Source organism: Schistocerca cancellata, chromosome 1 (assembly GCF_023864275.1).
Source record: "Schistocerca cancellata isolate TAMUIC-IGC-003103 chromosome 1, iqSchCanc2.1, whole genome shotgun sequence".
Classification (NCBI taxonomy): Eukaryota; Metazoa; Arthropoda; class Insecta; order Orthoptera; family Acrididae; genus Schistocerca; species Schistocerca cancellata.
In genome coordinates this window covers 299,301,195-299,326,271 of record NC_064626.1, presented here as the reverse complement: position 1 = coordinate 299,326,271, position 25,077 = coordinate 299,301,195, and the positions used below count along the sequence as shown (strand labels likewise).

At 43.6% G+C, this 25,077-nt stretch overlaps 1 protein-coding gene across 4 annotated transcripts in view; it reads right to left on the bottom strand.

Moving 5' to 3' along the window:
• Positions 1-25,077, bottom strand: part of LOC126171962 (ankyrin repeat and SOCS box protein 3-like) — a 255,336-nt gene that overhangs the window by 22,497 nt on the left and 207,762 nt on the right. For all 4 annotated transcript variants that reach the window (XM_049920840.1, XM_049920841.1, XM_049920843.1 and 1 more), the window contains exon 11: positions 18,139-18,338. In XM_049920840.1, the coding sequence (XP_049776797.1) occupies positions 18,139-18,338 (200 nt within the window). The remainder of the gene's footprint in view (positions 1-18,138; positions 18,339-25,077) is intronic.

The following is a 25,077-nucleotide window of genomic DNA, read 5'->3' as shown; positions in this document are numbered from 1 at the left end:
AGCTGTGAGTACCGGACGTGAGTCGTGCTTTGGTAGCTCAGATGGTAGAGCACTTGCCCATGAAAGGCAAAGGTCCCAAGGTCGAGTCTCGGTCGGGCACACAGTTTTAATCTGCCAGGAAGTTTCATATCAGCGCACACTCCGCTGCAGAGTGAAAATCTCATTCTGGAAACATCCCCCAGGCTGTGGCGAAGCCATGTCTCCGCAGTATCCTTTCTTTCAGGAGTGCTAGTTCTGCAAGGTTCGCAGGAGAGCTTCTGTAAAGCTTGGAAGGTAGGAGACGAGATACTGGCAGAAGTAAAGCTGTGAGTACCGGACGTGAGTCGTGCTTCGGTAGCTCAGATGGTAGAGCACTTGCCCGCGAAAGGCAAAGGTCCCGAGTTCAAGTCTCGGTCGGGCACACAGTTTTAATCTGCCAGGAAGTTTCATATCAGCGCACACTCCGCTGCAGAGTGAAAATCTCATTCTGGAAACATCCCCCAGGCTGTGGCTAAGCCATGTCTCCGCAGTATCCTTTCTTTCAGGAGTGCTAGTTCTGCAAGGTTTGCAGAAGAGCTTCTGTAATGTGGAAGGTGGGAGAGGAGATACTGGCAGAAGTAAGGCTGTGAGTACCAGACGTGAGTCATGCTTCGGTAGCTCAGATGGTAGAGCACTCGCCCGCAAAAGGCAAAGGTCCCGAGTTCGAGTCTCGGTTGGGCACACAGTTTTAATCTGCCCCGCTGCAGAGTGAAAATCTCATTCTGGACAGCTATGTTGTTTGTCCACTACAGTTCTGGTTGATGACGAGCTGGTCCTGTGGATAGGAGCATGGCAGTGCCAGCGGAATAAAGAATAATGTCAGAGACATCTTGCAAGACTGTATCAATGTAATCTAAGAGTGAGAGATGTCAAAGTGCACAGCAGATGTATACAAAGGCCAATTGGCTCTGCAGAATGCCCAACGTGGGGACCCGTCTGCCTCGCGGTTGTAGGGGAATGATAGAACTACTGGAAAGTTGTCATTGTCGCAAAGATCATCATGGGGTGACCAGTGTAGTGAAGCCACAAGAGCAGGGGAGGAGGTTCTGAGATTGATAGTGGCGTGACATCACCTGTGCTGGACTGCTGTCTAACTGCTCGCCAATATTTTATAAAGTTTTAGACTTTGGATACTTATTTTAAAGTTTATTTGTGTTAATATTTGCTGTAAAATTAACTTATTAGTGTATTTTAATTCAGCTCAGTCTTTCTTTCATGTTATTGATTTGAGTGGTCTGTGATTCGTGAGTGTGCTTGCACCATCATTGAACTCTCAGGCCCCAGGAGTGTGTTTACATTTTGTGGCATGCGGCTGCAGCTGTATCTGTTCTAAAGCTAAGTACTGACAAAGTTGTTTGGGCACTGTATTTGAATATTAAATTTAGCAGTTTTGAATCTTTCATTCAAATATCAGCAGTGCGTTTACATTTGGCAGCATACAGTTGCAGCTATAGTGGTTCTTAAGCTAAGTTCTGACAAAGTTGTTTGTGCACCATTATTCGGTTATTAAATTTAATAGTTTTCAAAGGTATCTCGTGCTGTTTCTGGTGAAATAAACTTCCACCCACTGTGTTTTTGAGAGTTGTTTGTGCGTTGAAGTTGTTTAGTAAATTTTGTACGGTAGTTTTCAGCTGATTTTTCTTATTGTTTCTTGTGAAATATTTCAGTAAAATTTTCATTCACTGTGTTTAATTTCATTGAGTGTTTCAGCGGCTACTTGAATTTTTGGTTTTAGCTAAGAAATTGTATGAAGTTTTGATTGTATTGGTATAGTTATAGTTCAGAAGTATTAATAAAAGTTGTTGCTTTCTTAGTGAACATAGAATTTTGAGACCACTACTGTTAGTTCTGTACATAGTTTTACTGTTGTAATTGAACTCAAATAACGAGAGTTTTTGATTTTTCAGTAACTGTTAAAATTTTACAATGAGTGGGACGTGTGGGCTTTATCGTAGGTTTGTGACTAGTGGGCTATGGTGTGAGATATGTTCAAAGCATTTTTATTGGGGGGAATGCAATGGGAAAGCCAGTGGGCATCCTAACAAGATCCTCTCCTGGAAATGCAGAACCTGTAGCAGAAATAAATTGATAGAAGAGCAGGAGTGTAAGATCTGTGCCCCTCAGGTGCAGTTACAAAATGCGAAGGAGGAACTAGATAAGCCGAGGAGGGTGAAAGGTGCTGGGGAATGGGAACTGGCGGTTGGTAAGGGCAGCTAAGAGGAGGAGGTATTCAGACAGTTGTACTTTGCATATAACCAATAGACCTCACCAACTGAGTTGAGTGTAGAGGAGCCTCTTGTAGCTGTAGGTGTAGGAAACATACAGCAGTTCTCAGTAGTTAGGAGGCCTAAGTCCACTGCAAATTCTAACAGAAAGAAAAAGGTTCTGCTGCTAGATGGTTTGCATAGCAGAGGTGTGGGCGAGCAGTTGCAGGACCTGTTGGAGATTGAGTACCAGGTCACCAGCAATGTCAACCCTCGTGCAGGGTTGGCTCGTGACTGACAGCATAGGGGAGTTACGTAGGAATTTTATGAAAGAGTATCAGGTAGTGATTGTGGGTGGAGCACGGAATAGTCTTGATAGGGACAGGAAATATGATGTAAGTGGTGACTTCGTAAAGATAGCTACTCAAACTGATGGCACTAATTCACACTTCGTGCAACTGTTTCAGCCTCATGATTGGCCTCATCTTAATGCTGCTTTTAGGTGTGTTAATATCGGGCTGGAGAAGGCCACTGATGGTGGAGGGCATCGCTCACATTCCAGTGGAGTGGTTGAGTCTATCTATAGATTAGGTTTCACTAAGCTGGCCTGGATCTCGATACGTATGGGAAGGGGAGGCTGGCATATCTTGTAGGTGACAGTATAGTTGGTGGTGGTATCACTCATGGAAAAATTCCCATAGCAGTTGATGTTAGAGATCCACCTTTTTTACATTGAAGTCAGCTGATTTGTATCCTTGCTTAAAGGAAGTCCCTCTAACAAAGGAATCACCTTCAGATGAGGTCAAGTGTCCAAGTAGAGAAGGAATTAGCATATTTTATAAAATATAAGAGGCATTGGAGATAAAGTTAGTGAACTGCTTATAAATGTTGACTCTGACATTATTGGTATATCAGAGCACCACTTAAATAATCCAACACGTCAGAGGCTTCCTTTACCAGGATGCAAATTAGCTGGCTGTTTTTCAAATTCTTTGTGAAGTGAGGGAATGGCTATGTACATAAAAAAACAGTAGTCCATTTGAGTCTGTAGATGCACAGAACAGGTATTTGAATGTTGTGAGGGGGCTGTTCAATGTAGTGAAACTAAACTTCTAATTGTTGTAGTTTATAGGTCCCCTAACTCTGACTTCAGAGCATTTCTGCTCAAGCTAGAGAGTGTTCTTGGTTCACTCTATAGGAAGTACCAAAAATTAGTTATACGTGGTGACTTCAATATTAATTTTATATGTGATTGTGCAAGAAAAAGTAAGTTGGAATATCTCCTAAGCTCATACGATCTCATACAGACTGTGTTTTTTCCAACCAGAATGCAGAGGAACAGTAGTACAGCCATAGACAATATTTTTATTCATTCTGCATTACTAGGTGGGCAGTCTGTTAGTAAATGGGTGGATGACCTTTCAGACCATGATGCACAAATTTTAACAGTAAAAGGTTTTTGTACTTAAATATATGTTAAATATAATTACAGACTATGTAAAAAAGCTCATCCAATGGCAAATGAGTGGTTTTTAAACCTCGTTAAGGAACAAGAGTAGCAGGATGTTTATAGTACCAATAACATAGGCGACAAATATAATGCTTTACATAACATATTTCTCATGCTCTTTCAAAGCTGTTTTCCATTAGAAGTAATCACAATCAAGCAACAATAGCCCATTACAAACAGTACTGTAAGGTGCTTAAAATTGTTATTAGGAAGGCAAAGAGTATATGGTATGTAAATAGAATAGCTAATTCACAAGATAAAATTAAAACCATATGGTTCGTTCTGAAGAAAGTGTCCGGTCAGCAGCAGGAGGTCGACAATATAAAATCAGTTTGTTGTAAAAACATTTCTGTTACTGGTAAGTCAGATACATGTACAGTATTTAACAATCATTTTCTGAGCATTGCTGGTGAATTAAATAAAAAGTTAGTTTCTACAGGGAATCTGATAACTCTCTTGGAAAATGCCTTTCTAAGGCTGATGTCTGAAATACTCCCCTGTGATACTGAACAAGGGGGAGACCAAGTCAATAATTAAATCACTGAAGATTAAGGACTCGCATTGATATGATGAGGTGCCTACCAGAATATTAAAGTACTGTGCTGCACATATTAGCCCTGTACTTAAGACATACTAGTATTTTTTCCTTTAAAAATGGTCAGTTTCCTGAACGATTAAAGTACTCAGTAGTAAAGCTGCTTTATAAAAAGGGAGAAAGGGATAATGTAGACAATTTTAGACCTATTTCTATGCCATCAGTGTTTGCTAAAGTTATGGAAAAAGCTGTGTATGTACGGATAACTGATTATTTTATTTCACATAATTTCCTATTAAATGTACTGTTCAGCTTTAGAGGTCATTTAACAGCTGGAATTGCTATATTATCTTTTCTCTGTGAGGTACTGATTGGGTTAAACAAAAGGTTTCGAACACTAGGCATCTTTTTTTATTGAACTAAGGCATTTGATTGTGTTGATCACAAAATGGTGCTCAGAAGTTGGACAATTACGGAATACGGGGAGTAGCTCACAACTGGTCCACCTCTTACTTCAGCAACAGACAGCAAAAAGTCATTATTCACAATGTTAAGAATGGCTGTGATGTGGGGTATAGTCAAGTGTGTGTGTGTGTGGGGGGGGGGGGGGGGGCAGTGCCCCAGGGATCAGTGTGGGGGCCATTCCTGTCCCTTATTTATACACTACTGGCCATTAAAATTGCTACACCACGAAGATGACGTGCTACAGACGCGAAATTTAACCGACAGGAAGAAGATGCTCTGATATGCAAATGATTAGCTTTTCAGAGCATTTACACAAGGTTGGCGCCTACAACGTGCTGACATGAGGAAAGATTCCAACCGATTTCTCATACACTAACAGCAGTTGACCGGCGTTACCTGGTGAAACGATGTTGTGATGCCTACAACAATTTTCCAACCGATTTCTCATACACAAACAGCAGTTGACCGGCGTTGCCTCGTGTAAGGAGGAGAAACGCCTACTATCAAGTTTCAGACTTTGATAAAAGTTGGATTGTAGCCTATCACAATTGCGGTTTATCGTATCGTGACATTGCTGCTCTCATTGGTTGAGATCCAATGACTGTTAGCAGAATAGGAAATCGGTGGGTTCAGGAGGGTAATACGGAACGCTGTGCTGGATCCCAATGGCCTCGTAACACTAACAGTTGAGATGACAGGCATCTTATCCGCATGGTTGTAACGGATCCCTGAGTCAACAGACGGGAACATTTACAAGACAACAACCATCTGCACAAACAGCATCTGCAGCAGCAAGGACTATCAGCTCAGAGACCATAGCTGCGGTTACCCCTGACGCTGCATCACAGATAGGAGCACCTGCTATGGTGTACTCAACGACGAACCTGGGCGCACGAATGGCAAAACGTCATTTTTTCGGATGAATCCAGGTTCTGTTTACGGCATCATGATGGCCGCATCTGTGTTTGGTGACATCACGGTGAACACACATTGGAAGTGTGTATTCGTCATCACCATACTGGCATATCACCCGGCGTGATGGTATGGGGTGCCATTGGTTACACATCCTGGTCAACTCTTGTTCGCATTGACGGCACTTTGAACAGTGAATGTTACATTTCAGATGTGTTATGACCCGTGGCTCTACCCTTCATTCGATCCCTGTGAAACCCTACATTTCAGCAGGATAATGCACGACCACATGTTGCAAGCCCTGTACAGGCCTTTCTGGATACAGAAGACGTTCGACTGCTGCCGTGGCCAGCACATTCTCCAGATCTCTCACCAATTGAAAATGTCTGGTCAATGGTGGCCAAGCAACTGCCTTGTCAGAATACACCAGTCACTACTCTTGATGAACTGTGGTATCATGCTGAAGCTGCATGGGCAGCTGTACCTGTACATGCCATCCAAGCTCTGTCTGACTCAATGCCAAGGCGTATCAAGGCTGTTATTACAGCCAGAGGTGGTTCTTCTGGGTACTGATTTCTCAGGATCTATGCACCCAAATTGTGTGAAAATGTAATCGCATGGCAGTTTTAGTATAATATATTTGTCCAATGAATACCCGTTTGTCATCTGTATTTCCTCTTGGTTTAGCAATTTTAATGGCCAGTAGGGTTTAAATGATATGCCCTCTAGTATTACGGGTAACTCTAAAATATTTCTGTTTGCTGATGACACTCGCTCGGTAGTAAAGGATGTTGTGTGCAACATTGGCTCTGTTTCAAATAGTGCAGTTCATGACATAAGTTCATGACTTGTAGAAAATAAATGCTAAATCACAGTAAGATTCTATTTTTTACAGTTTTTCAACACACAATTCAACAAAACCTGACATTTTAATTTCACAGAATGGGCATATGATTAGCGAAACTGACCAGTTCAAAATTCTAGTTCAGATAGATAGTAAACTTTCATGGAAGGCCCACGTTCAGAATCTTGTTGAAAGACTTAATGTTGCCATTTTTACTAATCAAACAGTATCTGAAGTAAGTAATAGTTTTGTTAGAACTTCAAGTTTAACACATATATTTAGGAACGACACAACAACACATATAAGTCACAGAGTCAGTTGACATGTGTACTCGTTCGCATTCGAATAAGCACTGTCTCTCAGTCTAGCAGCCGCTGCTCGGCTGGCCGCTTAGGTGGCGCAGCTGCTGCATGGCTGGCAGACAGCGCCGCACGTAGAGCACGCGCGTAATTGCGTGGCGGCACTTTGAATGATCGGCGAGTCACAAAGTCACAACACTTTTCCCCCCTTCGAAATTGTTACACTGGTCTTGATGGAGGTGTCCTGGAGATGGCTAATGTCCATAGGCGTCGTTTGACTCGCCGTAAAGTCTCGAGGAAGCGGCTTCCCATACGGACGGAAGTGTCCCCGATGATAACGGGTCGATATGACAGGAGACGTAGGGGTCGAATCTGCTGGGGCCCAATGCACCAATCTGCCCATTGTGGCAAGGCCAGTTGATATGACAGGAGACATGGGTGATGTGTCGGCGTCCACTGGAGGAGGAGGCGAGTAGATTCGCTCAGACAGAGGATGGTCTTCCGGTTCCTGCATGGGCACGTCTCCTGGTGGCATCCGTTCTGGTGCTGGCATCGCGATGACGGTGAGAGGGCTGCGTTGTGAGTATTGAGAGATGCCAAGATCCTGAGCATCAGGTAGAGCCAAAGGTGGTGTGGCGGCATTCGGAACAGACGTTGCTGGCACCCGAGGTCCGAATGACGCACTGCAACACCCGTGTCCGTCTGGATTTCATACAGGCGTCTGCCACGGTGTCTTAAGATGCGGCCCGGGCTCCATTTTGGCCGCCTGCCATATCCCCGTACCCAGACGAGGTCATCGGCGGTGAACCGGCCAAGTGAAGGCACCCGCAGCCGTGAGGCAGGAGGCTGCAGAAGATGAAGTAGCGTGCGGGGCTGTCGGCCATGTAAGAGCTCAGCCGGGCTGTGGTCGCCCATGGAGGTGAAACGGTAAGACGCCCGAAACTGGAGAAGCGCCTCATCAGTAGCAGAAGAAGTCAGAAGTTTCCGCATCTGAGCCTTAAATGTGCGGACCAGTCGTTCAGCCTCACCGTTGGATTGTGGATGGAATGGCGGGGCCGTGACATGCGTAACGCCGTGACGAGCACAAAAATCCGCAAATTCGGAAGAGGCAAATTGCGGACCATTATCAGTAACAAGAGTAGAGGGGAGGCCTTCCAAAGAAAAAATGCGGGCGAGAGCACTGGTGGTTGCCGCGGTGGTAGGTGACGTGCAACGTACAATGAAAGGAAAGTTAGAGTAGGCGTCAATTACGAGGAGCCAATAAGTACCTAAAAAGGGTCCCGCAAAGTCAGCATGAATGCGCTCCCAGGGCTTCTCAGGCAAAGGTCACAGTGACAAAGATGACTTCGGGGCAGCGGCCTGTGACGCACAAGGGCCGCAGGCAGCGACCATGTGTGCTATTTCAGAGTCGATGCCAGGCCAGTACACATGACGGCGCGCCAGAGATTTTGTGCGAGACACCCCAGTGCCCTTGGTGAAGGAGGCGCAAGACCGAAGCACGCAAAGACGCAGGTACCACAACACGTGGCGAAGCATTGTCAGTGGAGAGGAGGATAACGCCATCCCTAGCCGTGAGGCGGTAGCGCAAAGTGTAGTAGTTCCACAATGGATCAGAGGTCTTAGCGGACGGGCGATCTGGCCAACCCTTCTGAATACAGCGTAAAACCCGGGAGAGGGTAGGGTCAGAACCCGTAGCAGCCGCCAGCCTGTCCCCAGTGATGAGGAACCCGTCCACAACCCGCTGCTCGGCAACATCCAGGTGGAAACACAAAAGTTCGTCCCTATCGAATGCCTGATCAGGACCCATGGGAAGGCGAGACAGAGCATCAGCATTCGCATGTTGAGCCGTTGGCCGGAAATGAATCTCATAATTGAAACGGGACAAGTAAAGAGCCCAATGCTGGAGGCGGTGTGCAGCCTTGTCGGGAAGTGACGTTGATGGATGAAACAAGGAAACAAGTGGTTTGTGATCCGTAACAAGACGAAATTTTGAGCCATAGAGAAAAACACCAAACTTATGAAGAGCACAGATGATGGCCAAAACTTCTTTCTCAATTTGAGAATACTTTTGTTGGGCATCCGTGAGCGTTTTAGAGGCACAAGCAATGGGTTGTTCAGAACTGTAAGAAAAACGGTGCACAAGGAATGCACCGACCCTGTATTGAGAGGCGTCTGTGGCAAGAACAAGATGTTGGCCAGGTCGATAAGTAGCCGGGCACGGGGCCTGTTTCAGCATAGACTTCAATTTCTGGAAAGCCGCGTCACATGACGCGGACTAGTGAAAAGGCACGTTTTTCTGCAACAGGCGATGCAACGGCTGAGCCACCGACGCCGCAGACGGTAAAAACTTGTGATAGTATGCTAGTTTCCCCAAGAAGACCTGCAGTTCCTTAACAGATGTAGGGCGAGGAAGGGCACTGATCGCAGCGACAGTTTGTTGAAGCGGACGAATACCATCCAGAGAGAATAGAAACCCCAAGTACGTGATAGATGCCTGAAAAAATTGTGATTTCTGAAGATTACACTTAAGACCGGCAGTCTGTAAGACATTAAAAAGTGTGCGGAGGTTTTGAAGATGTTCTTCAGTGGTGGAGCCAGTGACAACAATGTCGTCCATGTAATTGATACACCCAGGGGGAGCAATAATTGTTCCAAGAATCGCTGAAAGAGAGCAGGGGCGCTAGCAACCCCGAATGGCAAGCGTTGGTATTGATAGAGGCTGAAAGGCGTGTTAAGGACCAGAAACTGCCGGGAAGTAGCGTCGAGAGGAAGTTGATGATAAGCTTCTGACAGGTCAATTTTAGAAAAATACTGTCCTCCAGCGAGTTTAGTGAACAGTTCTTCAGGACGGGGCATAGGGTAAGTGTCGATGAGGCATTGGGCATTTACAGTGGCTTTGAAATCGCCACAGAGACGAATATCACCATTGGGCTTAGCAACTACAACGACAGGAGAGGACCACTCACTGGAAGTGACAGGAAGCAAGACCCCTGAAGTAGTGAGACGATCCACCTCCCGTTTTACCCGATCACGAAGGGCCACAGGAATGGGCCGAGCCTGAAAAAACTTAGGCCGAGCAGTGGGTTTGAGCATGATATGAGCTTCAAAGTTGTTTGCACGGCCTAACCCAGGAGAAAAAAGGGACAAAAATGTCGTCGACAAGGAATCCAGTTGAGCATAAGGAATAGCGTCAGAGACAATATTGACAGAATCATCTATGGAGAACCCAAAAACGCGAAAGGCATCGAAACCAAAAAGATTCTCTGCGCTGCTCTGGTCGACCACAAATATGGGAACAGTGCGAACGACGGATTTGTAAGATACCTCAGCATTAAACTGTCCCAAGAGAGAAATCTTCTGTTTATTGTACGTCCGTAATTGCCGAGTGACAGGGGACAGGAGTGGAGAACCCAGCTGAAGATACGTCTGAGAATTAATTATTGTGGCAGCAGAACCGGTATCCACTTGCATGCGAACATCTCGACCAAGGATTTGGACAGTGAGGAATAACTTCCCTGAAAGGGAAGAAGTGCAATTGACAGACAACACAGAATCGGAATCAGTGTCAAGTTCATGAACATCATGTATGTGGTCGGATTTACAAACGGAAGACACATGACCTTTCTTATTGCAATTGTGACACACAGCCCAACGTTGGGGACAATCCTCGCGTGAATGTTTCGTAAAACACCGCGGACATGAAGGAAGTTGCCGGGGATTTTGCTGCAGTTTCTTAGAGGGTTGTTTACGGCTAGGCCGAGGCTGCGCGTGGGAGCGCACTGCGGCCACGTCGGCCGGCGGGGACGCGCCGCACGCGTTGTCAACAGCGCACAGAGGTTGTATTTCCCCAACATCACCCCACGCTTCTATTTGCGCCCCAGCGGCGCGAGAAATTTCAAAAGACTGCGCAATGGAGAGAACTTCATCTAGAGTCGGATTCGCCAACTGAAGGGCATGTTGCCGAACTTCTTTGTCGGGCGCCGACCGGATAATAGCATCCCGTACCATGGAATTGGCATAGGATTCTTTGTGAACGTCAGTAACAAATTGACACTTTCGACTGAAGCTGTGAAGTTCAGCAGCCCAAGCGCGATAGGATTGATTTGGTTGTTTTTGACCACGATAAAAGGCAACACGAGAGGCTACCACATGCGTTTGCTTTTGAAAATAGACAGACAGAAGTGAGCACATTTCAGCAGAGGACAAAGACGCAGGATTCTTCAAAGGAGCCAATTGCAACAACAACCGATACATTTGAGGTGAAATCCAGGAAAGGAACAGAGACTTACATGGTTGTTCGTCCGTGACATGAAATGCCAAGAAGTGCTGTCGAAGACGTTTTTCATAATCAGACCAGTCTTCCGCCGTCTCGTCGTAAGGAGGAAAAGGAGGTACAGCCAACGACGAGAAACGCCCCGCATTTGACGCCGCGACGAAATCGCGGAACGCCGCTGTGAGAAGCATTTGCTGTTCAAGGAGATTTTGCAAGAGTTGCTTGACAGTAACCATGGAACCCTGTGAGTCAACGGTGAAAAGGAAAAATCCACTACCTCGTCACCAATTGTTAGTTCTTCAAGTTTAACACATATATTTAGGAACGACACAACAACACATATAAGTCACAGAGTCAGTTGACATGTGTACTCGTTCGCATTCAAATAAGCACTGTCTCTTAGTCTAGCGGCCGCTGCTTGGCGGGCCGCTTAGGAGGCGCAGCTGCTGCATGGCTGGCAGACAGCGCCGCACGTAGAGCACGCTCGTAATTGCGCGGCGGCACTTTGAACGATCGGCGAGTCACAAAGTCACAACAAGTTTGGCATGAAAAGTAGTCTACTTCGTTTATTTTCATTCACGTATGTTGTATGGTATTATATTTTGGGGTAACTCTTCCCATTCTCAAAGTATATTTTTGGCTCAGAAACAGGCCGTTCGGGCAATAAGTGGTGTAAGCTCACGAACGTCTAGTCGACCCCTGTTCATTAGTCTGGGTATTCTGACATTGACCTCTCAATATACACTGAAGAGCCAAAGAATCTGGTACACCTGCCTTACATAGAGTAGGGCCCCCATGAGCACACAGAAGTGCCACGACATGACATGGCATGGACTTGACTAATGTCTGAAGTTCCTGTCTGGGGAGTTTGGTGGCCAGTGGAAGTGTTTAAAGAAGAAGAGTGTTCCTGGAAACACTGTAGCAATTCTGGATGTTTGGGGTGTCACATTGTCCTCCTGGAACTGCCCAAGTCAGTCGGAATGCACAATGGACATGAATGGAAGCAGGTGATCAGACAGGATGCTTATGTACAGCTGTCAGTGTCATGTGTAGATGTATCAGGGGTTCCATATCACCATAACTGCACACACACCACACCATTACACAGCCTTCAGCAGCTTGAACAGTCCCCTGCTGACATGCAGAGATCTGAGATGTTGTCTCCATACCTGTACACATCCATCCATTTGATACAATTTCAAACAAGACTTGTCCGACCAGGCAATGTTCCCAGTCATCAACAGTCCAATGTTGGTGCTGACACGCCCAGGAGAGGCATAAAACTTTGTGTCATGCAGTCATCAAGGGGACACAAGTGGGTGTTTGGCTCTAAAAGCCCATATCAATGATGTTTCATTGAATGGTTCACACGCTGACACTTGCTGATGGCCCAGCATTGAAGTCTGAGCAATTTGCAGACAGGTTCCACTTCTGTCATGTTGAACGATTCGCTTCAGTTGTCACTGGTCCTGTTCTTGCAGACTATTTTTCTGGCCGCAGCGATGTCAGAGATTTGATGTTTTACCAGATTCTTGATATTCACGGTACACTCGTGAAATGGCTGTATGGGAAAATTCCCACTTCATCGCTATCTCAGAGATGCTGAATCCATTGCTCACATGCCAACTATAACACCATGTTCAGCCTCACTTAAATCTTGATATTTTGCCATTGCAGCAGCAGTAACCGATCTAACAACTGTGCCACACACTTGTTGTCTTCTATAGTCATCGTTGACTGTAGCGCCATATTCTGCCCATTTACATATCTCTTGACTCTTGTGCAGAAAGGTGTGCAGTATACAGCTGTATCCACTTTCAGTGAGCTACCACAAGGATTCATTCAAAAATCTTAGTAGTATTCCTTGCACTTTCAAATCAAAACTGAAGAGTTTTCTCATGGGTCACTCCTTCTATTCTGCCGAGGAGTTCCTTGAAAAATGAAGCTAAGTCCTATGTTATATTGTTGATTGTGTTTACTTAAATTCATGGCTTACCTTTTTTTGGGTTCATAAACATTTTATTTTATCTGTTATTATTTTTAAGTTGCAATTTCATGTACTGACACGTAAATAAATAAATAAATAAATAAAAGTGCCATGTGCAGCACTGAATTCAGTAGGAGAACCATTATTGAGGAGAGAGAAAATCAGTCTGTAATGAGTTAGTCAATTAGAAGACCCTTACCCACTGAAGTGGCACTCACCACAGGGTGTGAAATGCACTGAAGTCCCCAAGGAGGAGATACGGGGCTGGGAGTTGCTGTGTTAACATAGGCAGTTCAACATAAGAAAGTGGCCTACCTTGGGTTGTTTGTATTCATACCACTATTGCTTCCATATTGGTTCGAAAGGGGATCCAGTGACTACTGGTGCGAATCAAATTGCAGCCCTCTTCAGATGCTACCATGGGACTGACACAGTTCTGACAGGATGCGCGATAGCCATGCAGTGTTGGTGAGTGGTCATCACTGAAGTGCATTTCTTGAAGAGGGAGGGAGGAGGTGATATCAGTATGGGAATAGGTGACACTGATTTCCAGATCAGACAGAGAGTGAGCAGCTTTGGGGTGCTTGGAGCGTGTGTCTCTGGTCTCTGGCCTGACCCACATTTGCAGGCTTCCTATCTTGAGAACGCAGGGGAGGGGTGTTCCAAGTGGGAGCCCCATCACTAACAGGAGCCATAGAAGAGGATTTCTTCTATGGCTGAGGAGGAGGAGGACTGATTCCTTGAGGGGAAGTGGTGGGAGCTGCTGGGGTGGAGGTGGAGGTGGGGGTGGGGATGGGGGAGGAAAGGGGAGGGGAGCCAGATGGGAGTGAGGAGGAGGGGGAGGAGAGGATGATGTAACTGAGGCTAAGGTAGATGAGAGATTCAGAGGGTGAGGTCTGTCAAACATCTTCTGGGCCTCAAAGTAGCTGGGGTGGTCAAGGTTCATTTCCTGGATTCTTTTCGCCTTTGTATACACTGGACACTCTGATGAGCAGAGAGACTGTAGAACAGAGCAGTTTACACAGTTAGGTGGTGGGGTGTGAGGACTCCCCACATGTAGAGGGCAGCCACAGTAACCACAAATGGGAGTAGCATTGCATCGTGAGGCATTTGGCCAAGCTCAAGGCAGTGGAAGCAACACTTGGGAGATGGAATGTAGGGTTTAACATCGCATCTGTATACTATTATATGGACTTTCTCAAGCAGGGAATCACCCTCAAAGGAAAGGATAAAAGCACCATTGTCTACATGATTGTCCTTAGGGCCTCTCTGGACATGTTGGATGAAATGAATGCCATGTCATTCCAGATTAGCCTCAAAATTCATCATCAGACTGGAGAAGTTCCCTATGGATAATTACATCATGTTTTGGAGTGATAATCACTGGGCTGTCTCCTACGTGGTCTCCTAAGTGGTTGCTGGCCGACTGACTGGCAGAAGTTATCTTTATAAGGAGGGAGTCAGGTCTCATCTTGTTTAAGGACTCAACTCCTCAGAACTTGTTCTCAGTGTGTCCAAAAAGAAGAAGAAGAGGTTTTGTAGCAGCAAAAGGCTCCCCATGAGTCCTGGTACATACCAGGAACATCAGAAAAGGTTTTGCCCCAAGCTGGCAGGCCTGGCCCTTTTCCCAAGGGTAGCCAAGGGCAGAAATGCAGGAAGGAAGAAACAGGAACTGAGACAGAACTATTTCTAGGAAGAGCGGCCAGAGTGTTTATCGTTTCAAGTGCCAAATGTCCGCCCTGGTACCACCCACTATGATCAGGGGCTTGCCTCATGAATGCCACCCAGCCACAGTAATGGCCCTCGAGCAGGATGGTTGTTGCTGGGCATTCTGATGCCCTGAAAAGATAAGTCAATCATTCCTAGGCTTTCACGAGCTGTTCATAGTGCAGATACCAGCAGTGTGATCCCTGTGGCACTAGGGGGCCCAGCCCCATCACATGGATTGGCTACCAAGCTGGTCATCTAGCAAGGAGACAAAAGGGCTATGGCGGGGAGGGAGGGGAAAAAGAAAGAGGGAGGAGGAGAGGAGGAGGAAGAGGAGAAGAACAGAGAGAGGAACCCATCCCAAAGGCGTTATGGAGGGAGTTCTTCCCCATATTAGAGATTTCAAATTTAGAGACGGAGGTCAAAGCCCTAAGGGGGTCCAAAAAAGCAAAGCTGAAAACGAGGAGGAAAATCAAAAAAGGAAGGAGCAAGGGGAAAGGAATAAGGACAGGAGGTAGGAGGAAGGGGAAGGTAAAGGAGCCTGGAAAAGAATGGCAGTAACAGCTCATGGACCAGTGAATGTCATATATCTACCCACAAAAGATCCTTGGATCCCCTGCGGCACAATGATGGATAAGGTCCAAGAGGAGCAGAGTGTGGAAGGGGCAGCTGAGCTGTAAACTTAACAACCATAGTCCAAACAGGGCAGGACTAAGGCCTGATAAAGGTGGAGAAGAGTCAAATGATCAACACCCCAAGAGGTAAGGGCAGGGAAGCAAAGGACATTGAGTTTATGGAAACAGCCAATTTTCAGGAGGCAGATATAGGGCATTCAAGTAAGATTGTTATCAAAAAGAATAGTGAAGAAATGGAACTGGGGGATCACCGTCAGTCATGCACTGAGGTAAAGCTCCGGACCGGGATGAACCATAGCATGGCAACAGAAGTGCACCATCTGTGATTTAAGGGGAGAGAACTGAAAACCGTGTGAAAGAGTTCATGCAAAATCTCACTGGATGGCACTTCGGAACTGTTGCTCTGCACAGGCCATTGAATGGGAACCTGCCCAGGTACAGAAATCATCCACATATGAAACAGGGTTGATCAAAAGTCTGATAGAGGCCACAAGTCCATTAATAGCAATGAGTAAAAGAAGGATACTTAAAATGGAACGCTGTGGAATGCTGTTCTCCAGGGTCTGCAGAGGGCTGAGAACAGTGCCACCCCAAACCCGGAATGACTGGTAGGAGAAGAACTGGCGAGGAAAACTCAAGAGGTAGCACCCAAAGGCTACACTCATGGAATAGTAAGTAAGAAGACATGGTGCCAAGCCACACTGTAGGCCTTATGAAGCTCGAACAAAACTGTGACAAGATGGTGGTGCTGAGTAAAGACAAACTGTGGTTTCCAACAGAAGCAAATGACTGATCAAAAACCGTCCCTCCTGAATGCCACACTGGTAAGGAGACAAAAGGTCCCAAGATTCGAAGATCCAACAGAGCCGACGAGCCACAGCTTGTTCAAATAACTTGCAGGAGACAAAGGTCAGACTGATCAGCTGGTAACTATCAAGGATGACAGATCTTTACTGGTCTTAAGAACAGGAATGACAATACCGTCCCTGCATTAAGAGAGGAAAGCACCTTGGAGCCAAATATGGTTAAACCTAAGGCAGATACTGTTGTTGTGGAGGACTGAAGTGTTGAAGCATTGATTATGGATGGAATCGGGGCAGGGGCTCCATCGTTGGAAGAGGAGAGGGCCAGAATTAGTTCCCATTCAGTAAAAGGTTCATTGTAGAATTCTGCCTGACAAGGGGCAAAACATAAGTAGGAAACTTCAGCCTGCTGTTTCCAGAGAAGGAAGTCAGCCAGATAGGAGGCCGGCCACCTCCAACTGCGGTCCATCAACTGGGAGGCATCAGTGATGGAAAGCCCTGTGGGGTAAACTGGTCATTGGGAAATGGGAAGGGAATGAGAGAATCAACAGCGAATGGTTACTGTCGCAGAATGTCATTGTGCAGCAACCATTGTAATGAAGGGAAAAGAGGAGGGCAAGAGAGCGAATTATCATTGGCAGAGAAAGTGTCTTAAGTGGCACTAAAATGAGTAGAAAATTATCATTAAGAAAGCACAGGTTGCAGTAGCAAGAAACTGGTCTATGAGGAGACCCTGACTACACAAAAAAGTACTGTTGGCATTTGAAATGCTGAAGCAATACCGGAGAAAATATGTTTCCCTCTTTGTCAGGTTGTATTGATGAAGTCAATCGTGACATGTCCGATACAATCATTTGCGCTGCCATCTTTGCCATCCCCTCCTTTGATGGACCTCTTTCTCCACTGGCCAGTTCTATGGTGGAACATACCTACGCCATCACAAAATGGGTTGTAAGGTGTTCATGGGAACCTACAGATCCATACAAAGGCCATCTGGGAGGGCGAGGCTTGGAATGCGAGGAGGTAAACCATTCCCAACACATCTGCTTGCTCTGTTTGATTAATGGATTTGGCATGAAGGCAATGAAAGGCATTGCAAGGCTCTATGGTGATCATAGATTGAGATGGCAATGGCCAGTTCTATGGTGGCAGGGGAGCGCCACTCGTGGGTGCGGACCGAAAAGGGAACACCAGGAGGCCACCACCGCAGATGGAGGCGGCCAGAGCGGGTGTGGACAGAATAGGGAACGTCCATAGTGGCAGGGGAGCGCCACTCACGGGCGCGGACCGAGAAGGCAACACCAGGAGGCCACGACCGCAGTTGGAGGTGGCCAGAGTAGGCGCGGACGGAATAGGGAACACCTAGAGCGGCAGGATAGCGCGACTCGCGGGCAAGGACCGACTAGGGAACGGCAAACAGAACACCAGGCACTGGGCAGGCATAAATATGTGACCCGGTCCAGCAAGCAGCCAGTCTCAAGGGAACACCTGATGAAGACGTCAAGTAATGACGTCGAAATATTGTGTTTGGAAGACGCAGATATCCGGCAGAAAACCCGATTTCCACGAAATGTCATCAAATCGCCAGGAAAGTCTAAGAAATTACATGAAGAATTCCTGTTTATTAACATCAGGTGTTCTATGTGTATGGTGAAATTTTACCATGATTTTGATGTGTCTTCCTTACCTGAATCAAATGATTTAGGTTATGTATCTTACAGAGACTAATAAACCACAATTCACAATAGGTCTTTGTAATTTGACCTGAACAGAGAAGTAAAAACAGTTGAATATAATTTTGTGGAGGTACCTAAAAGATCTAACTGAACTAGCAGGCTGTCAACATTAGTGTACATTAATTACAATTTTAACCTGCAGTTGTGTTTCATTCATCATAGCAACACATAAAACTAGTAATTGCTTTCCATTGCTTTAAAAGTACATACCTGATCTTCTACATTTCCTCCAAATCTGTGACATGATAACACTCTTTGAGAAACCAAGTTCAAGAACTACATCCAACATATTTTGAAGTGCAGGCTTTGAAGAACGTTGGTCTCCTTCTTCTAGTTCTGCATCATAGATTGCTGACAGCAATGTATCAGGGTCACATTTTTTGCATGCAGACATCAGCATCCTGATCAACCTGAATAACAAAGTAAATGGAAACATTAAGAAAAGTATGATGGAATGACACTCTGTTTAAATGTTACTACTCATCTGTGTGAGAAAACTTAGTGCTATTTGACCAAACAATCACCTTGAAATTTAAGGACAAACAGCATAAAATTTTAACTGATCTTACAGCAGACATTATCAACCATATAACCCCTAATGTAATAGAGAATACTCAATTTAGCAATTTAATGGAATATACTGCAATATACTTTTTACGAGTGGTCAATCTTAATTTCGTCTGTTAACACTGCCCATGGAAGGAACTACTGGCTACAGTCATTTCCAATAGTCACAGATTTAAATTCCCACAGGACTTTTAGCAAGCATTTTTGAGCAAATATAGTGCTACTAAGCTTGATAAGTGATATTATCTCATACTGAATGCAGAATATCATGTTAGTGCAGCTTCTAGTAACTCTCAATCTGAAATTTTACCACTGTTGTTGTTGTGGTTTTCAGTCCGAAGACTGATTTGACACAGCTCTCCATGCTAGTCTAGCTCGTATAAGCCTCTTCATCTCTGCACCACTACCACAACCTATAGTCACACAGGTTAGCTGCGCGGTCTGAGGTGCCTTGTCATGGTCCGCGCAGCTCCCCTTGTCAGAGGTTCGAGTCTGCCCTTGGGCTTGAGTGTGTGTGTGTTGTCTTAGTGTAAGTTAGATTAAGCACTGTGTAAGCCTAGGGACTGATGACCTCAGCAGTTTGGTCCCATAGGAATTCACCACACATTTCCAATTTTCACAATATACATCAATTTGAAGGTGCTTACTGTATTCATTCATCTCTTGGTTTCACTCTATGATTTTTACTCCCCCCCCCGTCCCGATACTTCCCCCCTTTACCAAACTGCAAGTTCCTTGATGCCCTAGGACATGTCCTATCAATTAACCCCTTCTTTTAGTCAAGTTTTGCACTACATTTCTATTTTCTCCAATTCAATTCAGTACCTTGTCCTCTGTTATTCAATCTACCCATCTAATATCAGCAGCCTTCAATAGCACCACATTTGAAAACTCTTATTCTCTTCTTGTTTGAACTGTTTATCCTCCACATTTCATTTTCATACAAGGCTACACTTCATTCATATACCTTCAGAAAATACTTCATAACACTCAAAATTGTATTCAATATTTACAAATTTCCCTTTTTCAGAAATGATTTTCTTGTCATAGGAACTGCATTTTACATCCTCTCTACTTCGGCCATCATCTTATTTTGCTGCTCAAACAGCAATACTCATCTACTACATTTAGTGTCTCATTGCAACTCAAATTCCCTCAATGTATGTTTAATTCAGCTACATTCCATTACCCTTGTTTTACTTTTGTCGATGTTCACATTATAATCTCTTTCAAGAAACTATCCATTCTATTCAACTGTTCTTCCAAGACCTTTGATGTCTCTGACAGAATAACAATGTCATCTGCAAACCTTAATCTTTCCAATCCACTGTTGGGATTTTCCGCTATAGCTCCAATGTCTGACACATTTCCATTACTGTGCTTTCTGTCTAGATACACCGCTCAAATTTTGCTAGGTCCTTGGCAGCACTTAGTAGGAAGATCTGGTAACTCAAATCGCGTTACATTTTCTCATGTCTAGTAGGATAATCTCCGGTAGAAAATATGTCAGTGGTGATGATATTGCCAGGTGGCTTTCTGAAGATGCTGAAGACAAAGGATTTAGTACTGAAAGTGACTGGGAAGAAACATCCAATGTGTGCAGTGTTCTGTGGGATAGTGAATCAAAATCTACTGGTGCAGTGGAAAGTGATGAAAAGAAACAATATGTAGCACATACCTGGAAAGTATACTTGGATGCTGATGGTGATTGCATGATGTTTTCTTTTTCTGTCATACAACCAGGTTTCACCATTACTCACGGTGTTTGACCAAAATCCAATATTTCCAACTCTTATTCACTGAGAATTTTATTAGAGACTTTGTGAATGCTAAAAATATATATGGTGAAGAAAAGATACAGAAAGTCACTCAATTTACAAAATGGTCTATGTGGCACTCATTGAGGGATGTTTCATTAGAAGAATGGAAGGTCTTTCTGAGTGTAATATTGAACATGGACTTGAATTTGAGAGCAGAATTAGTTGATTATTTTACAGAAGACTGGCTAGAACAAATTCCATTTTTCAAGGATGTTTTTCCTCATCTCCACATTTTTCAGATATTTTGGATGCTGCGTTTAGTTCCACCTGTTACAGCTCAGTGTGTCAATACACATGAGGGAGCAAGGTGAAGAACATTAGTGAGTATATCCACAGCAAATGCAAAAAACTTCATGTACGGTACTAAAAAGAAATGGGCTATGGACAAGAGCATTACAGGATTTAAAGAAATCCTATGAAGTAGGGTTTACAAGTTTTCTCTCTGCATGATTCAGAAAATGATCATGTTTTTTCTCACATTCGATACTATGGAAAGACAAATACAGGAAGACTAGTCAGCTAGGCATGAAATTCAAATTCAAAGAAGAGAGCAAGACCATGGTTGTCTGACACCAAAGGAAACTAAATGAGAAGGTGCATTTTATAATGCAAAATAAAAAGAAAATCAAGCAAGGATAGCATGGTTTGCAGCACACGCAAGGAAAAAGAAGGAAGCAGAGAAACAATTTTCTGTTGTGAAACATGCAATAGGAAGCCTGGTCTCCACTCTGAAGAATGTTTTAAGAAGTAAAATGCAGAAAAAATTATAAACAACCACAAACAAAAATACCATACGTAGTTTTAAAAACTAGTGTAAAGGAAAATAAAGATGTACACCTGACATCAAACTGGATTAATGTTTTCTAGACAGAAGCATAATAACCTGTAATCCATCACATCCTTATCCGCGTAAAATAAGTAAGAGTTTGGGAGAATGCACCGAGTAGAAAAATTGGGTTGGAAAGGGTTTATATTTTTATTTCTCCTCCCTTAACTTTAATTAACTCTCCGAATTTCTCCTTGGTTTCATTTACTGTTTGCTCAAAGTACAGACTGAATAACACTGGGGATAGACTACAACCATGTCTCACTCCCTTCTCAAATATTGCCATGATTTCATGTTTTTTTGACAAATATAACAACAGTCTGGTTTCAGAACAAGTTGTAAAATAATTTTCTGCTCCTTGTATTCGAACATTTTGAATTACAGAACATTATGAATTACATTGAAGAAAACAATCTATTGACACACAGTCAGCAAGGAACTGGAAAATATCATTCTTGTGAAATACAGCTATCTCTTCATTTACATAAAGTAATGAGTGTTATCGACAAGAGATCTTAAAGTGATTTCATTTTTCTAGATTTCCTAAAGTTGTTAGACACCATTTCTCACCAGCAGCTTTTAATCAAACTCGTGCCTATGATTGATATAGCTGTGCAACTAGATTTGTGATTTCCTATCAGAAATGTCACAGTTTGCAGTAGGATGGTTCCTTTCAAAGGGCACAGCCGATTTCCTACCACATCCTTAACAAATAATCTGGGCTTGTGCTTTATCTCTAATGGACTCATTATCAACAAGACATTAATCCTAATCTTTCTTTCTTCTAGTTCACAATAATTAACAGAAAGTCATCGCATCGAATAAAACTGAAGTTTTACCCAAGAAGGAGCTATAGACCCTCTGCTGTATAGACCCTAACTTATACAAATAATTTTGGAAACAATCTGAGCAGCTCTCTTAGATTGTTCACAGATGATGTTTACCATTACTAAAATCATCAGAAAATCAAAACTAACTGCAAAATAATTTACACAAGATACCTGTAGGGTGTGGGAAGTGGAAATTGACTCCAAATAATGAAAAATGTAAGGTCATCCAGATGAGTAATAAAAGAAATCTGTTAAATTAGAGTTACACGATAAATCACATAAATAAACAAGTGAAACTGGAATGATCACAATGAAATGTTATGGGGAAGGCAAACCAAAGCTTGCATTTTATTGGTAGAACACTTAAAAGATGCAACAGATCTTCTAAAGAGACTGCCTTCACTATGATTGTTTGTCCTCTTCTGCAGCACTACTGTGTGGTATGGGATCCTTACCAGACAGAAAACTGACAGAGGACATTAAAAAGTTCAGAGAATGGCAGCTCATTTTGTATTATCGCAAAGTAGAGAAGAGAGTGTCTCAGATATGATATGCAAATTGCAGTTGCAATCATTAAAACCAAGGCATCTTCCATTGCAGTGAGAGCTCTTCATGGAATTTCAATCATGAACTTTCTCCTCTGAATGTAAAAATATTTTGCTGATGTCAGCTTACATAGAGAGTAATTATCACTGTAATAAAATACTAGAAATCAGAACTTGCAATGAAAGATTTAAGTATTCCCTTTTCCTATGCACTGTTCAGGGTGGAACTGTAGAGAAATGATCTGAAGGTGATTCAGTAAATGTCCTGCTAAGCACTTGAATGTGAGTTGCAACACAGTCATGTAGGTAAAGATATAAATGTATTTTACCCTACTACCTGCAAGATTTCACAGTATGTAGTCCAGTGAGCACTGTCAAAGGCTTTCACTAAATCAAAAGATATTATAAATGCGGATTTGCCTTTCTACAACCTGCCTTCTAGGATAGGTCATAGGGTCAAGTACTGCCTTGTATTTTCCTGCAACTTTCTGGGACCCAAACTGACCTTCCTCAAGCAACCACGACTTATTAAAGTGATGGTTCAGAAGTATTCGCACTTGTCAGCACTGCTTTCTTGCCAGTCTTATAAATTTTGTACAGCTAGTGGAATAATTTTGTCATGGCTGGCTCTCCCAAAGATCTCAGTAATTCTGAGGGTATGTTATCTATTCCCGGGGCTCATTTCCACTTAGGCCTCTCAGTGTACGCAAATTCTTCTCGCAGTTTCATATCTACCATCTAATCTACAGCTACTACCTCTCCAATTTTTATAACATATTGCTGAAGCTTGTTTCTCTTATACAGACTCCATATATATATTTCTTCCCCCTTCGAACTTACCCTTTCTTGCGTGGTCCTGCCTTCCTATCTGAGCTCCTGATATCCATACAGCTGCTTCTCTTTTCTCCAAAGATTTCTTTAATTTTTTGTATATGTGGAACCTGTCTTTTGCCTCATGATACAGGCTCCTACAGTTTTGTATTTGTCTTCTAGCTTTTCTTGCTTTGCCATTTTGCACTTTCTGTCTCATTTTTTGAAGTTTGTATTCTATTTAGCCTGCTACAGGCAGCATTTTTTATTTTCTCCTTTCTTCAATGAAATTCAGTACCTTTTGTGCTTTCCAGAGTTTTCTAGAAGGCCTTGTGTTTCTACCTATGTGATTCACTGCTACCTTCCCTATTTCATCTCTCAAAGCTAACCATTTATCTTCTATTATTTTCCTTTCCTCTGTTCACTCCAACATTACCTAATAATACTTCTGAAACCCTCAACAATCTCTGGTTCCTTCAATTTATCCAGGTCCCACCTCTCTATTCCTAACAATTTGAATCTGCAGTTTATAACCAATAAATTATGCATGAAGTCCACATTTTTCCCTGGAAATATTTTACAGTGCAAAAAGGGGTTTCAAAATCTCGTGTCTTATCATAATATATTCAATCTTAAACCTTGCAGTGTCCCTAAGTATTTTCCACATATACAACATTCTTTTACAATTATTACAACGATGATTAAATTATGCTCCTTGTAAAATTTACCTGGTGGTTTGTTATCCCTCGTCCCTATTCTTAAGTGTGTTGTAAAAATTGTGTTTAAGTGCCTAATGTTGCCATTGCGGTGAATAGGAGAATTACTTCTGTGTCTGAAAGATCTTGTTATGTTTGAGTTTCACAGAAATATTTGCTGGTGCAGCTACGATCAAGCCAAGTGCACCACAGTGTCAAGTTAGGCGATTTTGTGGTGATGTCTGAGATTTTTTGGCAGTGTGACTGCAGGTTCGTCACTGCCAGAGTCCACCTCACACCAATACAATGCAGCATATCTCTGAAAGCTTAATGTACTTTTAATAATAATAAGTAATCATCAATATGATCAATGTCTTCACCATTACAGTTGGTGGTGGATGTTTATTGTAATTTAATGATTCAATTATAGGACATTAACAATACACCCCTGATACCAATACAGATTGTTTCCCATAGATAATAAATCAGAATCTCTCCACCTTAAACAACAACAACAGAATTTAGCATAGCGTAATAGATTTCAAAGTGCATAAAATGTCACTGTATGTAAATATTATCTCTGGTTAACAGGTATTCACTTCATCAATGTATAAATACACTCCTGGAAATTGAAATAAGAACACCGTGAATTCATTGTCCCAGGAAGGGGAAACTTTATTGACACATTCCTGGGGTCAGATACATCACATGATCACACTGACAGAACCACAGGCACATAGACACAGGCAACAGAGCATGCACAATGTCGGCACTAGTACAGTGTATATCCACCTTTCGCAGCAATGCAGGCTGCTATTCTCCCATGGAGACGATTGTAGAGATGCTGGATGTAGTCCTGTGGAATGGCTTGCCATGCCATTTCCACCTGGCGCCTCAGTTGGACCAGCATTCGTGCTGGACGTACAGACCGCGTGAGACGACGCTTCATCCAGTCCCAAACATGCTCAATGGGGGACAGATCCGGAGATCTTGCTGGCCAGGGTACTTGACTTACACCTTCTAGAGCACGTTGGGTGGCACGGGATACATGCGGAC